Source organism: Hyla sarda, chromosome 2 (genome assembly GCF_029499605.1).
Source record: "Hyla sarda isolate aHylSar1 chromosome 2, aHylSar1.hap1, whole genome shotgun sequence".
Classification (NCBI taxonomy): domain Eukaryota; kingdom Metazoa; phylum Chordata; class Amphibia; order Anura; family Hylidae; genus Hyla; species Hyla sarda.
This window is the reverse complement of record NC_079190.1, coordinates 298,101,485-298,118,995: the sequence shown is the minus strand read 5'-3', so window position 1 is coordinate 298,118,995 and position 17,511 is coordinate 298,101,485. Positions and strand designations below refer to the sequence as shown.

The window sequence follows — 17,511 nt, the reverse complement described above, 5'->3', positions numbered from 1 at the left end:
TGGAGAACCGGTATTTTATGCAGGTAACGGTATGAATGGTGTATTTTATGCAGGAAACAGCCTGACTGGTGTATTTGGTATATTTTATGTTGGTAATGCTGTAAATTTGGTATTTTATGCAGGTAATGGTATGAATTTTGTATTTTATGCAGAGGGGTATAATGGTGTGTTTTTATGATACTGTTACAAGGAGGTTTATTTTATTATATTTATATGTCAAGAAATCAAGACCTGTATTAGCTTTCTTCTATTTCATAATTTTTTTTTTCTTTGTTTTTCTGCTTGAAATGTTCTCTTTCCTAAGAATGTTCTTTACATGTTTGTCGCCAGGCTTATTTTACCAGCAGAGTTTTCTTAGCTGAGCAGCAGTCCATTAATTTTAGTGCAGCGTTTTTTAGGATGGGGTAAGCTTGCAATGAATAAATGAGCTGCAGACACAAGGAAAGTAATCAGAATCGGAATAGGACACACAGCTGGGTCCATCTGCTTTCTCTACTCTCTGCACACTTTAAAATAATGCAATCTTATTTTAATGAAATTTCTTCATAATGATTCTCTTTTTTATTTTTTCTGCTCCCAATACCATTCAGCTATTCAGTCTCCTATTTTTTTCTGTAGGGTAGTCTTACATTAGGCATTGTTTTGCAGGAAGACATATTAATTTTCCATAGGTCACAGTAGCCCATTCATGCCAACAAGATATTTGGAAGAAAATTTATCAATAAATAATTATTATCAGCTTCACCTTTCAGTATATTTTAATCAGACGCCCATTAGAAATGGGATAAGCAGGGGATGGTGTCCAGTGGCCAATATTGGATCAACGGAAGGAGAGGAAGTGGAAGCTGGTGATCGTGCTGTGAGAATTGAGAAGGTAAATCCAGAATATTTTCATAAATTTATTTAATTCAGTGCACACGTCGCCGTCTGATGAAAAAAACAGACGGTTTTGAAACGTGTTGCGTGTGCACTGAATTAAATAAATTTATGAAAATATTCTGGATTTACCTTTTCAATTCTGACAGCACGATCACCAGCTTCCACTTCCTCTCCTTCCGTTGATCCTATTGTCTTCACGCCGATTAGCCGGCGTGGGAAGCCGCTGCAGTCATTGCCTCCTATGCCCTTCTGAGTGTTGTGCCTCATGAGTACAACCACACCAGGTCAGCAAGTTTCCAGTTAATCCCTCACCTTGGTGACACCACCGATTTCACACAGGGAGCTCTCAGTGTTTGTTTAGTTTTTTTGTGACAAATATTGGGAAGAGGAAGGATTTTCATAGTTTTTTTTTTTTATATTTTCTGCGTGAACCCTAAACTCAACATCATTCAAATCAAAAACGTCAAGGAATGAGTTTATTGCATCAGTGTCCAGAAGAGTCAAACTGTTCATAACCCATACTTGTTAACCTCTTCATGATGCAATCTCAAAACTAAAGCGTTACTGTCATTAGTTAGAGAGAGATAAAAACGCTCCTACAGAACCCCCCTCTACCTTGCCATGAAGTCTGCACAAACATTTTTACATTTGCAAAGCTTTGTGCCTAAAGTGCATGCTTTTCATAACTCTAATGCAGCCATTTGAACCTATATGGTTCAAATACGCAAGAAATAAATTTATAAAATGATTGACCAAAGAGAAATAATTTAGCCTATTAATTAAAACATTTAGGACCTTGTATTGCTTGTCAAGGTGCATGGAAATGCTCTTTCTGAAAAGTCTGAAAACTGTTTGGATCTCACAGGGGTTGAACTCACACTAGTGAAAGTCAGACTATACACTGCCCTGAGGAGGGAGCAGGGAGAGGACCCCCCCACCCACCCCTCTGCAAAGTGGTCCAAAATACCTAGTTGCTAGGACCAAGAAGACTTGGTTACCAGGGTTCGTTTGCAAAATTAAAGAGACAGAGACCCCTACTTACTGTTTTTCCACATCTTTAGCAATCAAATTTTTTAATGAAGTATATTAGGAAAATGTTTAGTTTTTAAGGAAGTATTAAATGAATAAAAAGTTGTTTCTTACTACAGTAATGCTTTAAAGCACCTATGCAAAATGTAAAACAGGGCCCCAACTTAGCGGTTGGAGTGTTTTAAGGGTGGGAGGGTCTCTCTGGATTTGTATAGTCTGTATATATTGTCTGGATTAATTCATGATTGCTACATTGATATTATTATATGTTGTCACCCTTTGTAGGTGGTATGCATTTTTAGTGCTGATGGATTTTATAGGTTGTGATTCCCAGCTACTAACAGCCTAGAAGCAGATGCTACTTCTGCACCCCAAACTTGCACACTCACAAATCAGCGACAACAGTTGCAGCCATGAGTTGGTTTTAACTATGATGTATGCATATCCAGACCAACAGAGGGAACCAAAGAGCGGTGCTGGTGATGTCTGAATCTTCCACCCATGTAGGCCTGCTTCTGCCATAGAAAAAGCTGTGGGCCACAACATGGATCCAGCTGAAATCCTACCCCACCCCTGGCTTAATTCCTGTTGAACAAGTAGGTCCTGGGTGGAGCTGGATATTAAACTAGTTCTTATCAGCTTTTTTTTTTAAACAGATTTAGAGAAACTGTGTACAGCAGCACCATGAGCATAGGAACAATAGACTGGGGGACCCTGTTGACTTCTGTGAGAGAGTTTACAAAGCATCTGTGACCTTTGCATTGGTCATGGTGTGGGAGAGGGGGGCTGACCATCAAGTAATGTCAATGTCTTTAACCTGTCTGATTTATTGAGTGATGTAAACTTTCACTGTTATCCTGCCTGGAAAGTGATTTGTACAGAGCAAACAACCCCAGCTTGTTTTTAGGCTTAGTGGTCAGAATAAAAACCGCAAGATTTCAGGATTATTGTATAATGCAGATAGCAAAATGAGACATTTTGTAAATAAAAATCACTTAAAATATGTTTATAGCTCGTTGTATAAGGTTACCCCTTTAAAACAGTAGGGAAATTATTTAAATAAATGAAGGTGCAAAATAGTTTCCTACTTGGCACTGAATAGTTACATATGAGAACAACCTCCCTCCTGTTTTCTCTTGCCCTTGTGACTTTCCAGTTTTAAGCTGGTCTTTTCCAGACAATTATTATTACATTATTTTGTTTTTTATTTGATAAGTGATTCTTGTGTTCTTCTTTGAGCTTTTATTTAAGTATTTTTTTTATACTAAACTGTAATAAAGTTAATTGTATTTAAAAAACAAAAAGCCCTCCATTAAATTGCATTGTTTGAACTGCTCTTTGCCATCTACCTCAGCTGCCAGACAGCATTAAAGAAAGCTGTATAAATTTATATTTAAAGGGGTATTCCAGGATTTTTTTTTATTTGACTATGCTACAAGGGCTGTAAAGTTAATGTAGTTCATAATATAGTGTCTGTACCTGTGTGTGAAGGATTTCTCACAATTCTTCTGAGATTTTCACCCCATTATTTATTTTTACAAGCATACAAAATGACTGTTGTCTCATATTTTTCCCAGGCTGCAATGCGGCCGAGACCTGACTCACCAGTCAGCTGATGACATGGAGCCTGTCTGCTTCAATGGGTGGAGTGATCGCTTGGTGGGAGAGAGATCAATCTGCAAGGTCTTTTGAATGGATGCAGCTCATGTTTCAATGGGTGGGGTGGCTGATGTGTGGGAGGGAGGAAAATGGAACAATGTGTAGTCAAAAAAGAAAACTCAAGCAGGAAATACCAGTTCACAAAAAGCTAGCCACAGTGTTATGGTAATGTCACAACATAGCCATTTAGCCCCAAGACAAGTGCAGATCCTTCCCAAGCATGTACATTACTGTCTGCCAGGTACGTACTAAAATCATCTTATGGTGGATAACCCCTTTAATTGTGTATTTAAAGGGGTTATCCAGCATTAGAAAATGGACCAGATATCTTCAAATTACTGCACCAGATTTGTCTGCAGGTTGGGTGTGATTTTTTTCAGCAGTCACTTGGTCTGCCTATTTTAAGAGTGAAAAGTGTGCTATGCTGTTTGGGATCATGGTGTGCACCACATTGAGCATAAACCACAGAAAACCAAGGAGAGAGTTAAAGGAAATCTGCAGTAAATGAAACTTATAAGTGTCTGATCCTGGGGGGTCCGAACGCTGGCCTCGGACGCAGCTCTAGGGGATAAGTGTATTTCGCTGCAATTGTCCTTTAATCCTTTGTCAGGAGCTTAGAAAGAAAATTATAAACAAGTATGTTAAAGGTAAAGGCTATAAGGCCATCTTCAAGCAGCTTGATGTTCCTGTGACTACAGTTGCACATATTATCGAGAGGTTTAAGGTCCACAGGACTGTAGCCAACCTCCCTGGACCTGGGTGGAAGAGAAAAATTAATGACGAATCGGAGAGACTGAAAATAGCAATGGTAACCAAAAGAACCCAAGACAGTAGAAGTGAACTCCAAGGTCATGGTACATCAGGGTTACATCACACCATTCCAAGTTGTTTGAGTCAAACTGGACTTAATGGAAGCCGACTGAGGAGGACACTACTGTTTAAAGCAAATCTTAAAAAAGTGAGACTGATATTTGCCAAAATGCAAATTGACAAGCCACAAAGCTTTTGGTAGAATGTTCTTTTAATACTAACTGAAGCTTTTTAGCAAGTCACATCAGCTCTTTTTTTGCAGACCCAAAAATAAGGAATACAAAGAAAAGAACACTGTACCTACTAAAAAAGCATGGAGGAGGTTTGGTTGGGTCTTAAGGCTGCTTTTCTGTATCTGGCACAGGTTGTCTTGAATGTACAGGGTGCAATCAAATCTCAAAACTATTAAGGCGTTCTGGAATGAACGATACCTGTAGACAAGTGCAGAAGTCTCATTAAGTGTTACATTAATCCCTTTACTGCAGTAACTGCCTTTAGGCTGCGTTTTTTTTCACGTTTTTGCATTTGAGTGGAAATTGCATTTTTTCAAAATTTGTTTGGTACAAAAAAAAAAAAAAAAAAAAAAAAGGATTCAGTAGGTATGGGAAAAAATGTATTTAACGAAATTTTTTATTTTTTATAACAAATTTTTTATAAATTTTTAATTGTGTGTGTGTGTGTTTAACTTTTTTTCTCAATACATTTTTTAGGTAGTACTATTACTCCCAGCATTGAACAGATTGTTCCATGATGGGTGTAGTAGTACCTGTACTAATAGACATATCGCCCCATGCGATTGTCTATAATATAGCAGAGATGCGGAGCGGCTCTATACAGCGCTCCCATCTCTGCTCTGTACTCCGGCCAGTGATGTGAATAGAACATCACTCATTCATAATTTCCGCCCAGAGTGGGGATTGGCCAGATAGTGGCAGCCAATCCCCGCTCTCAGAGGGAAATATGAATAAGTGATGTTCTATTCACATCACTGGCCTGCCGGAGTATAGTGCAGAGATGCGACGTGCCGGAGAAAGCCGCTCCAACTCTGCAATTGATAGGATGATCGCATCGGGTGTCGGGAGTGATACCTGCTGAGATCTGTCCTTAACTGCAGGTACTACTACTCCCAACATGGAGCACACTCTGCTGGAAGCTGTAGTACCTGCATTAATAGACCGCAGCGAGTGTAACTTCTGACACCTGTTGCAATCTGTCTATTAATGCAGGTACTACAGCTCCCTGTAAATGTATAAAATATTCAGTAAAAACATTGATTGCTGCCAAGGGTCATTTCTTTGTTTTCAGGGCAAACTGCCTTCCTCTGGCACTGCCTGGGTTAACTACATTTTATTCTCCTCATAGAGCCTTTATTTTCCTAGTTAAACCTTATACTAACTATGTAACCGTATATGATAAAAGTCCCTTCTTCCCTGCTGTGAATTTATAATTGTGTTTGAAGTGAGAAGTTTATTATACAGTCACAAGGCTACGTACAAATGTGTATATAAGCTTCTATTCATATCCTGAAATAAAAGCACCGGCAGGTGAAGTCAATAATATTGATTATCTCGGTATAGTAGCACCTATCAAGGGTTGGGATTTAGCTACATTTCGGGGTTTTTCCCAAGCAGCTGCCCGGACGTGCTGGGAGTTGCTTCCTGGTTGAGAAACACTGATAAATAGCAAATAGACAATTGATGTTAGAAGCAAGAAAAAAGGGCAAGCGTAAGGATCTTAGTGACTTTGTAAATGGTGAATTGTGTTGTCTATGTGACCAGGTCTGAGTATCTCCAAAATAGCGGGCTTTGGAAATGCTTCACCATGCAGTGGTTAGTCCTCACCAAAAGTTATCTGTGGAAGCATAACTGGTGGACTAGAGACAGTATAAAATGTGACCATGACAGATGTCAAGGTGTCGCCTTCAGGTCTTAACAGGCTGGAGCTGATTTGATGATACTCATTGGGGGAGATTTATCAAAACCTGTGCAGAGGAAGAGTGGTGCAGTTGCCCATAGCAACCAATCAGATTGCTTCTTTCATTTTCCACAGGCCTCTTTAGAGGCCTGTGGAAAATGAAAGAAGCAATCTGATTGGTTGCTATGGGCAACTGCACCACTCTTCCTCTGCACAGGTTTTGATAAATCTCCCCCCATTGAGTTTGATGATCCTTATTGCCCTTTACTTACTTTATTTACTTAATATATACAATCTCCTTCTTTCCATTTCTTGGTTTGACTTATTTATTTACACCTTCACTTTATTTATGGTGCCATCATAGAATTGCCAATATAGAAGTCATATATTGGATGCATGTGAATGAGACACAAGCATGGTGTTAACCCCTTAAGGACCAGGCGTTTTTCATTTTTTGCACTTTCGTTTTTTCCTCCTTACCTTTAAAAAATCATAGCTCTTTCAATTTTGCACCTAAAAATCTGTATTATGGCGTATTTTTTGCGCCACCAATTCTACTTTGTAATGATATCAGTCATTGTACCCAAAAATCTACGGCAAAACGGAAAAAAAAACATTGTTCGACAAAATTGAAAAAAAAATGCAATTTTGTAACTTTTGGGGGCTTCCGTTTCTACGTAGTAAATTTTTCGTTAAAAATGACACCTTTTCTTTATTCTCTAGGTCCATACGGTTAAAATGATACCCTGCTTGTATAGGTTTGATTTTGGATTACTACTGAAAAAAAATCATAAATACATGCAGGAAAATGTATACGTTTAAAATTGTCATTTTCTGAGCCCTATAACTTTTTTATTTTTCCATGTTCAGGGGGCTATGAGGGCTCATTTTTTGCGCCGTGATCTGTTTTTGTCGGTACCATTTTTGCATTGATAGGACTTATTGATCGTATTTTATTCATCTTTTCATGATATAAAAAGTGACCAAAATTACGCTATTTTGGACTTTGGAATTTTTTTGTGCGTATGCCATTGAACGTGCGGTTTAAGAAGCGGTATAGTTTTATAATTCGGACATTTCCGGCGATACCACATATGTTTATTTTTATTTACACAGTTTTTTTTTTTATTCTTGGAAATGCCAGGTGATTCAAACTTTTATTAGGGGAAGGGATCATTGAAAGGCTTAATGATTTTTTTTTACACTTTTCTTATGCCATATTATAGCCCCCAGGGGGGGGGGCCTATAACATTGCATGTACTGATCTTTACCACTGATTGATGCATCTCCATAGGAATGCATCAATCAGTGTTTTCGGCGATTGAATGCTCAAGCCTGGATCTCAGGCTTGAAGCATTCATTCGGCGATCGGACTGCAGGAAGGAAGGTGAGAGACCTTCCTCCTGAAGTACAGCTGTTCGGGATGCCGCGATTATATCGCAGCGATCCCGAACAGCTCCCTGAGCTAACTGGCACATTTTACTTTCACTTTTAGCCGCGTGGCTCAGCTTTGAGCACGCGGCTAAAGGGTTAATAGGGCGCAGCACCGCGATCAGTGCCGCGCTATTAGCGGCGGGTCCCGGCTTCACTATGACGCTGGGCCCGCCGTGATATGATGCGGGGTTACCGTGTAACCCTGCGTTATATCACGGGAGCAGGACTAGGGGGCGTAAGTTTACACCCTTGGTCCTTAACAGGTTAAAGGGGTACTCCCGTAAAATCAACTGGTGCCAGAAAGTGAAACAGATTTGTAAATTACTTCTATTAAAAAATGGAACTGTATACTACAGAGGAAATGCTTTTCTTTTTTGGATTTCTCCCCCTGGGCACTGGTGGGATAGGGGATAGGAAGAATGTGACAAAGGGGGGAATGTGACAGAGGGGGGATGTGACATGAAGGGGGGGGGGTGACAGGGGGGAATGTGACAGAGGGGGGATGTGACAAGGGGGGGGGAATGTGACATGAAGGGGGGGGATGTGACAAGGGGGGGATGTGACAGGGGGAGGGGAATGTAACATGAAGGGGGAGAATGTGACAAGGGGGGGATGTGACAAGGGGGGGATGTGACAAGGGGGGGAATGTGACAAGGGGGGAATGTGACAAGGGGGGGAATGTGACAAGGAGGGGGGAGAATGTGACGGGGGGGATGTGACAAGGGAGAGGGGGAATGTGACAAGGGAGGGGGAATGTGATGGGGGAGATGTGAAATGGGCGGGGGGGGGGGGGAGATGTGAAATTCAGTGCAAAAAATTGTACCGCTTTTGGTGCAAATTTCCAGAAAGAATCATACCGCCAGGGAGGTTAACATGTATAGCTTGGAAGAAAGAAGAGACAGAGGGGATATGATAGAGACTTTTAAATACATAAAGGGAATCAACACGGTAAAGGAGGAGAGCATATTTAAAAGAAGAAAAACTACCACAAGAGGACATAGTTTTAAATTAGAGGGGCAAAGGTTTAAAAGTAATATCAGGAAGTATTACTTTACTGAGAGAGTAGTGGATGCTTGGAATAGCCTTCCTGCAGAAGTGGTATCTACAAATACAGTGAAGGAGTTTAAGCATGCATGGGATAAGCATAAGGCTATCCTTCGTGTAAGATAGGGCCAGGGACTATTCATAGTATTTAGATTATTGGGCAGATTAGATGGGCCAAATGGTTCTTATCTGCCGACACATTCTATGTTTCTATGTTTCTGTCATGACACCTCTGTCCATTTTAGGAACTGCCCAGTGCAGCATATGTTTGCTATGGGGATTTTCTACTGCTCTGGACAGTTCCTAAAATGGGCAGCAGAGGTCAGCAAACAGCACTGTGGTCGTGACGGTAGAGAAATCCAATAAAGAAAAGCATTTCCTCCCCTAAAAAGTACTGGAAGGATTAAGGTTTTTTAATAGAAGTAATTTACAAATCTGTTTAACTTTCTGGCACCAGTTGATTTAAAAAAAAAAAAATAATAATAATAAGTTTTCCATTGGACTACCCCTTTAATATGTAGTTGGCATCTCTCTAGGGTTTGATAGTTTACAGTTGCACAATTATGGCATGTGCACTTTATTTTGCTTTATGAATTATTAAGCATTGAGCTTTCTGAGTCCATACAGTTTCTTTCTCTATATTCCTCCTATTTGTGTGTATGAATATAAAGCTAATATGCAATAAATTTGTGTTTTTATTAAACCCTAGAGAATACTCGACATACTTGTATGTCATACTTGTATGTCGCTGTGCCTTGGGCCTTAGCAGATGTTTAGGTACATGTATGCCGCGTGCTTCTGCAGTCAATGCGTCACCCGACACGGTGATCACAATCGGCCAGCTGCTATTATCAGCAGCCGGGACCTCGTGGATATTGGCAAAGAACAGTGATCATGCTGATGTCCGCCATTAAAGGGGTTATCCAGGAAAAAAACTTTTTTTTTTTATATATCAACTGGCTTCAGAAAGTTAAACAGATTTGTAAATTTACTTCTATTAAAAAATCTTAACCCCTTGCCGCAGATGGATGTTCATTAACGTCCATCTGTGGCTCCCGAGGTATAACGCACACTCAGCAGCTGAGTGCGTATCATACCTGTTGGGTCCCGATTGCTATAGGCAACCAAGACCCACAGCTAATGCCGGACATCGCCGATCAGGCTGAAGTCCAGCATTAACCCTTTAGACACGGCTATCATACTTGATCACCGCGTTTATAACGAAAGTAAACATTGCCTGTTAGCTCAGTGGTGCTGTTCGGGACCACCGCGGTGAAAGGAGGATCCCTACCTGCCTCCTCGCTGTCCGATCGCCGAATGACTGCTTCGTGCCTGAGATCCAGGCAGGAGCAGTCGAGTGGCGATAACACTGATCAATGCCATGCTATTGCATGGTAGTGATCAGTGTAGGAAATCAGTGTGTGCAGTGTTAACCCCTTCCCTAATAAAAGTTTGAATCACCCCCCTTTTCCCACTTAAAAAAAGAAAAATGTGAAAATAAAAATAAACATATATGGTATCGCCGCATGCATAAATGTCCGAACTATAAAAATATATCATTAATTAAACCGAACGGTCAATGGCGTATGCGTAAGAAAATTCCAAAGTCCAAAATAGCGTATGATTGGTCACTTTTCATACCATAAAAAGTGATCAAAAAGTCAGATCAAAAAAAATTTGTACTGATAAAAACTTCAGATACCGCCCCTTATATGGGAAAATAAAATTTTTATAGGGGTCAGAAGAGGAAATTTTTCAATGTATTAATTTTGGTGCATGTTGTTATAATTTTTTTGTAGTAAAATTAAATCAAACCTATATAAATTGGGTATCCTTGCGACCGTATGGAGCTACAGAGTAAATATAAGGTGCAATTTTTACCTAAAACTGCACTGCGTAGAAACGGAAGCCGCTAAAAATTACAAAATAGTTTTTTTTTTCAATTTTACCCCATAAATATTTTTTTTCTGGTTTAGCTGTAAATTTTGTAGTGAAATTATTAATGGTATTACAAAGTAAAATTTTTGGCTCAAAGAACAAGCCCCCATATGGATTTTTAGATGGAAAATTAAAAGTGTTATGATTTTTAGAAGGTGAGGAGGAAAAAACTAAAGTGCAAAAATGAAAAATCACCAAAGAGGGAAGGAGTTAATCCTTTCAGTACTTATGATCTGCTAAAGTTGAGTTGTTCTTTTCTGTCTAAGTGATCTCTGATGACACCTGATAATACTAATCAGTACTATGCATATGCATATCCCTGATCAGTATTTGCAATCCAAATCCAAAACTTGCATTAAATAGTCCCCTGTGGGGACCAAAAAGTGTAAGAATTTTTTTTTTATAAAAGTGAATAAGCCCCAAAAAATCAACATATTTGGTATCGCCGCATGCGTAAATGTCTGAAGTATTAAAATAAAATAGTAATCCCGTACGGTGAACGGTGTAAATGTAAACAAAGTCCAAAATTGCTGCTTTTAAAAACATCACATCACAGAAAAAAATTAATAAAAAGTAATCCCAAAGTCATATATACTACAGATCATAGCACAAAAAATTAGTCCTCATACATACGGGTTTAAACTGACTAATTTTGTTAAAAATGTTAGTTTTTTTTTTTTTTAAAGCAGTACAATAATAGAAATGTGGGTAAACATAGGTATCAATTTGCAAAATTGCGGTTTTCTTTTAAATTTTCCCACACACATAATATTTTTTTGCTTATGCCATACATTTTATGGAAAAATTAAATGTCATTACAAAGTACAATTGGTCGCGCAAAAAAACAAGCCTTTAAATGGGTCTGAAGATGGGAAAATAAAGAAGGCAAAAAGGAAATTGTCTGTGTCCTTAAGGCCAAAATGAGATGTGTTCTTAAGGGGTTAAATGCAACAATACAATGTTATTTATACACAATATTGTGCCAGTATGATGTTCAGGCATTTCTCATTAGGGTTAAAAAAAAATGTTACCGGTTGCCTATGAATTAGCACTGTGGCACCTGGTATCTTTGACATAAACCGTACATAAGTGCAAACACACACACAAGATATATATATATAACGTGTGTGTGTGTACATATATATACCTACAAAATATATCTATATATCTCCTCATGCGTCTGTAGATATACATTAATCTGTATTCCATTCAACACATTCTACTCAGCGTCTTCAAGAGAACAAGCACAGTTCAAACACATACACCTTTTCTTTATAGGACTAGTCTTTGGGACCCATAAATTTGCTCCCTGCTGTGGTTTCAACTGGCATGAATAAGAGGAAGTGTAAATGCTTGGCATCCATTGTTCAGCTGTCCCTTCTGAGCGTAGTCTGGATTTATTTTTCCCATATTGCTGATGATTGCTGAAATGTGTGTCTTTGTAAGCACAAAGGTCAGTCAATGTACTGGAAAATAGTGTATTTTTATCAGAACACTTCTTTTCCCCAAGTATTCACTCATTTCTATAGATTGCAAGCTTGTTCAGGCTTCTTCCAATTGTAGCTTGTGTTTTCTTTCTATACCGTAGTATTAATTACCCTGCTTATATGGTAATGTTTAAGTTGGCGGATCAGCTAGTATATTTACACTCTGTTGTTTTTTTTGTGGTTTTTGTGATTTCATCTCATTGGCTGTAGTATCCATAAATGCAACTATGCATTACTTGTAACATGTATCAGCAGAAAAAAGATTCTTATCATTAGGTAGTAAGTATAAAGTTTTATTAAAATTGTATAGGCCTACTTTCCTCTTCATGGCAACATGATTCATGTGGGTCCCTTGCTTAAATGACATCCTGTTAGGCAGTTACCGCCATCAATATAATACCAGTACCCATGGCGGGAGTGACCCAGTTCTCCACCGGTCCCACCACCGCCAGACCTAACCCCACCACGCCACCCCACAGACACAATGCCATAACAACAAAGGCTGCCACACCAGTGTGAAAAAAACACTATGCTCACCTTACCATTTGCCCCCTGCAAGCAGACTGTGAGAAGCTTATAAAATGATGAAGGAACAAACAAATGTACCATAAATGTTACAATGTATGCTGCGTAAATTTTAGTGGTAAATAATTTCATAATATTGTATAGCTCTTTAATGATCATAGAGTTATCCTTTTGGATGTTTTTTGTTTTTTTTTAATAAAAATAATAGCACTTTCTGAGTTTGGTCTCCTGCCAGGAGACCTAAGTCTGTGCTTTTGAGCAGACTGAATGCAGTCTGGACCAGAACGGAGACCCCTAGTGGCCAGATTTTATAAGGCTATGAAAGCGACATAAAAATACTTTTATTTATTTATTTATTTTTACAAATCTTAGTTTTTTTTTCCCCTGCTGTATCATATGCAAAAAAAATAATTTTAATGATAGTGCCCATTTAAAGTAGCAACAAGTCTTAATCCATTGCTGGATTTTTCAGCTCCCATCAACCTACAACCCAAACATTGATGTGGCCTTGTTTCTGACAAGTACTGTGATTTTGTGCTACGGTTGCCTTGTTTTGGTCTACAATGGTGTTTGTATATTACTGAGCCATAGTATCTTCACAATTGGAAATTAAAACCATAAACTATTAGTGTGTTTTTTCTTATCTATTAGTCCAGAATGTTCCATTGGCTTCTCTGCAATTTGTATGTATATTTTATTGCCGTTTTTTCTCCAGTGTCATAGACCTTTACTTATACATAAACTGAGTCTACATCATTAACTTCTCAGCAAGGGCATGTGTTACTGGTGTACCTCTCCCCCTGATCGTCTCTACACCCCATTAGTTGCTGCTTTTTGTGCAAAAAAATTGATTTAACATAATGCACAGTGAAGTGTAATCACGGTCACGTAGTTTTTGTTTTTGCATATCTGTGTATTTTCCTCATCCATGCTGGTTAATAAATGTTATGGATTATTCTTTAAATGAAGAAATGTAAACCATGATCCCATTTGTTTCAGATATTTACTGTTGAATTAACTGAAAATACTAATGGCTACATTTGCACATTGTGACTGATAGCACATTTTTGGATTTCTAATATTATTTTACTCATTTTTATTTTGGTTAAGTTTTGAAAACATAAAGATGTTTTTATTGCAATTACAGCCTTAATGTGCACACTTACTTATCACAAAGAATTTCTACCAATATTTCCACTACCATGTTATTTATAAAAAAAAGAAATGAAATAATAACAACCACAAAGAACTGGATAGCTGTGGGTGATCTTGCTATTCTAAATGGGTGCTGAATGACAAGATACATACTTCTACAGACCATGAATGGCATTAGTCTACTTTCTCATTTAGACTGGTTTCACATTAACCCCTTCATGACCCAGCTAGTTTTGGCCTTCATGACCCAGTCCGTTTTTTTCAAATCTGACATGTATCTTTAAGTGGTAATAACTTTGAACTGCTTTTACCTGGCAAAGTGATTCAGAGATTGTTTTTTCGAGACATATTGTACTTTATATCAGCGGTAAATTTTTGTTGATACATGAAGCGATTTATATATATATATATATATATATATATACTAGAACAAAGCAAAAGGTGCAGCACTCCAATTCCGGTAGAAAAAAATTTGTGTATTTATTCACCACATCTCAAAAATACAGCAACGTTTCAGCTCAACATTAGAGCCTTTCTCAAGCTTTTGCACAAGCTTGAGAAAGGCTCTAATGTTGAGCTGAAACGTTGCTGTATTTTTGAGATGTGGTGAATAAATACACAAATTTTTTTCTACCGGAATTGGAGTGCTGCACCTTTTGCTTTGTTCTAGTATCTGTTGGCCTTGATCGGGCCCGGTTTGCTTGGCACCCACTATATTTTTTTGAGTCGTGCTGCAATATCTTTTGTTTTTATATATATATATATATATATATATATATATAATATATGTATATATACGTGTGTGTGTCTGTATATAAATATATATAAATTTGTTTTTATTTTAGTTTATATATTTTTTTTTTTTTTACTTCTGCACAACAGCTCCGCCTAGTGTCTAGTGCACAAAACATGCAGTAACAGGTTAAGGACACTTAGGGGGAGCTGGTGTACAACAAAACAGCTCCTTTACAGAAAATAAAGAAGGAAAGTGAAAGGGAAACTAAAGCTTGCTGGCGGGCACAGCGTCGGCAGCTCAGGACGGGTAAGGGACACCGGGGGAAGGAGGAAAGGTAGAGGGACACTCTGGGGTCTCCTAGCAGAGCAGTGTGTGTGTCCCGATCCCCGTGATCGGGACACACACACTGCGCTGCTCAGGATTTTTCTGTGCGAAACGCTGCCATCAGCTAGTCAGATTTGACTAGCTGATAGGAGCAATCACTGTGAGGAGGGGTTGGGTTGAACGAAACCCCCTAGGTCCCGAGGCAAGATGGCTAGCGATCAGTGATAGCCACCATCTTACCAGGCGCAGCTTGATGCAGCAAGTAGGGCCAGTATCTAGATGACGTACAGATACGTCATGGCTCGGGAAAACCTTCCCTGTCAAGATGTAAATGTATGTCATGGGTCGGGAAGGGGTTAAAGGGGTACTCTGGTGGAAAACTTTTTTTTTTTTTCTCAACTGGTGCCAGAAAGTTAAACAGATTTGTAAATGACTTATTACTTATTAGCTGCTGAATACTACAGAGGAAATTATTTCCTTTTTGGAACACAGAGCTCTCTGCTAACATCATGACCACAGTGCTCTCTGCTGACATCTCTGTCCATTTTAAGAACTGTTTAGAGTAGGAGAAAATCCCCATAGAAAACCTATTCTGCTCTGGACAGTTCCTAAAATGGACAGAGATGTCAGCAGAGAGCACTGTGTTCCAAAAAGAAAATAATTTCCTCTGTAGTATTCAGCATAAATAAATAAATTCACCGGAGTACCCATTTAACCTAAAGCTAGAATCATTTCTGCGTTTTGCACCCTTTCAGAATGGATCCGTTCATGTTATTGCACCGATCCTAGTTAAAATAGATGACAAACTGATGAACGCTCTTTTATTTGCATCTGTCAGAATAAATTTCAATGTAAAATTTTAAACGAACATATAATTTCTGTTTGTGGTTCAATACGTTTATTTGTGCATGTATCAGATTAGGTTTATTATTGTTTGTCATTCTATAGATTCATAGGGACATATTTATTGCAGTAATTTCATACAATTTAATGTGTTAGGGTATATGGATATGTGCAAACCCCATTCAGATGAATAAAACAGTTTCAGAAATGTCTTCAACAAGACAGTTTGCATGTAAGCTACCTTTAAAGTTTTAGTTGGAGTTCAAGTAAGTGTTACATGTTCCTAAATATTAACCCCTAGAAGAACCATGACCTAAATATACATCAAGGTGCCCTGGTACTTAGCCCACCATGATGTACATTTACATCATGAACATGAAGCAAGCCGGGACCTCACTGATAATGGCAGACATCAGAGATCACACCATTAACCTTTCAGAAGACATAACCAATACTGATTACTCCATCTAAAGGAGATTGTGCAATTGTTGACACTCATCAGGCCACCCGCAGCACAACTTCAGGGATACAATGAGTGAAAATGGTGGCCGGAGATCTCCTTACCTGCCCTGTTCTGCTCTGTTGCCATCAACTTGTACAGTCTGCCTCTGGCAGGTGAACAAGTAGATCGCCTGTGTTACTGATCATTTGCTGTGCCAATGATAGCACTAAACAGTAATAGCAATCAAAAGATTGCCATAAATAGTCCCTGTGAGGACTTAAAAAATTTAAAATATGTAATAAAAAGATTGATTAAAAAATTTGAATAATCCCTTCCCTTAATTAAAAATTTACTCATCCCTTTTCCCATATTACAAATAAAAAATGAAATAAACATATTTGGTATTGTATAGTTTTGCTGAAAAGTACACCACGTAAAAATTTTACCCCCCCAAAAATTGCAAAATTGTGTTTTGTTTTATATAATCCCGCTCCCTCCGAAAAATGTTTTTCGTTGTGCCATACATGTTATGGTAACTGAAAAGTGTCATTACAAAGTAGTTCAAAGTAAGAAAAAAAAACAGACAGGATGTGCCGCTACTCCAAATACAATTAAATCAAGAGCAATGAATAGGGTTATGCTAACCTTTTTGATGTTGTACTAAGAGCACAACATCTAATAAAGCGTCTCGCCCAACTAGGTAGGCAGGTAGCCGGGGTGCAGCCAGGAGCTATCCCACAGAAGTATTTAGGAAAATGTACTCCTTCAGGCGCTTTACCCGTAGTCACCAGTGGGAGCAGGCTGTGAGTCTGACCTAATGCCGCTGTAATTGCCCACTGGCCCCTGGTATTGCCCATATGGCACAGCTTTTCCATCAAGGACCTCATGACTACAGGTGAAGCACCTGAAGGAGTTCATTTTCCTACTTACTTCCGTTGGATTATTCCAAGCATTACAAAGTAGTTGTTAGAAAAAAAAACAAGCCCTCACATGGCTGTGAATGAAAAATACCACTTACATGAGGAGAAAAAGATGAGGTGTAAAATAAAGAAGGCAAAAACAAAAATTTCCGTGTCCTCAAGGGCAAAATGTGCTGTGTCCTTTAAAGGGTTAAGAGCTATAAGTTTGTTACATACTTTATTTTTTCGATGTATATGTTGTCTTTTTCTATTTGTATCAGAATTAATTATTTCTCTTGTTTGATTACAGGGGGAACATCCCTACTTTGAACAGGTATGGCTTTTATTTCTTACCATAAAACAGTGATCAGGTCATTATTGAATATGCTGTTA

At 38.5% G+C, this 17,511-nt stretch overlaps 1 protein-coding gene across 2 annotated transcripts in view; it reads left to right on the top strand.

The window, feature by feature from the left end:
• ACACA (acetyl-CoA carboxylase alpha) overlaps nucleotides 1–17,511 on the top strand; it is a 403,267-nt gene that overhangs the window by 163,345 nt on the left and 222,411 nt on the right. For both annotated transcript variants that reach the window (XR_008888830.1, XM_056557545.1), the window contains exon 29: nucleotides 17,429–17,452. Coding sequence is in view for 1 of the 2 variants with exons in the window: in XM_056557545.1 (XP_056413520.1) it covers nucleotides 17,429–17,452 (24 nt within the window). In the remaining variant the exon portion in view is untranslated. The remainder of the gene's footprint in view (nucleotides 1–17,428; nucleotides 17,453–17,511) is intronic.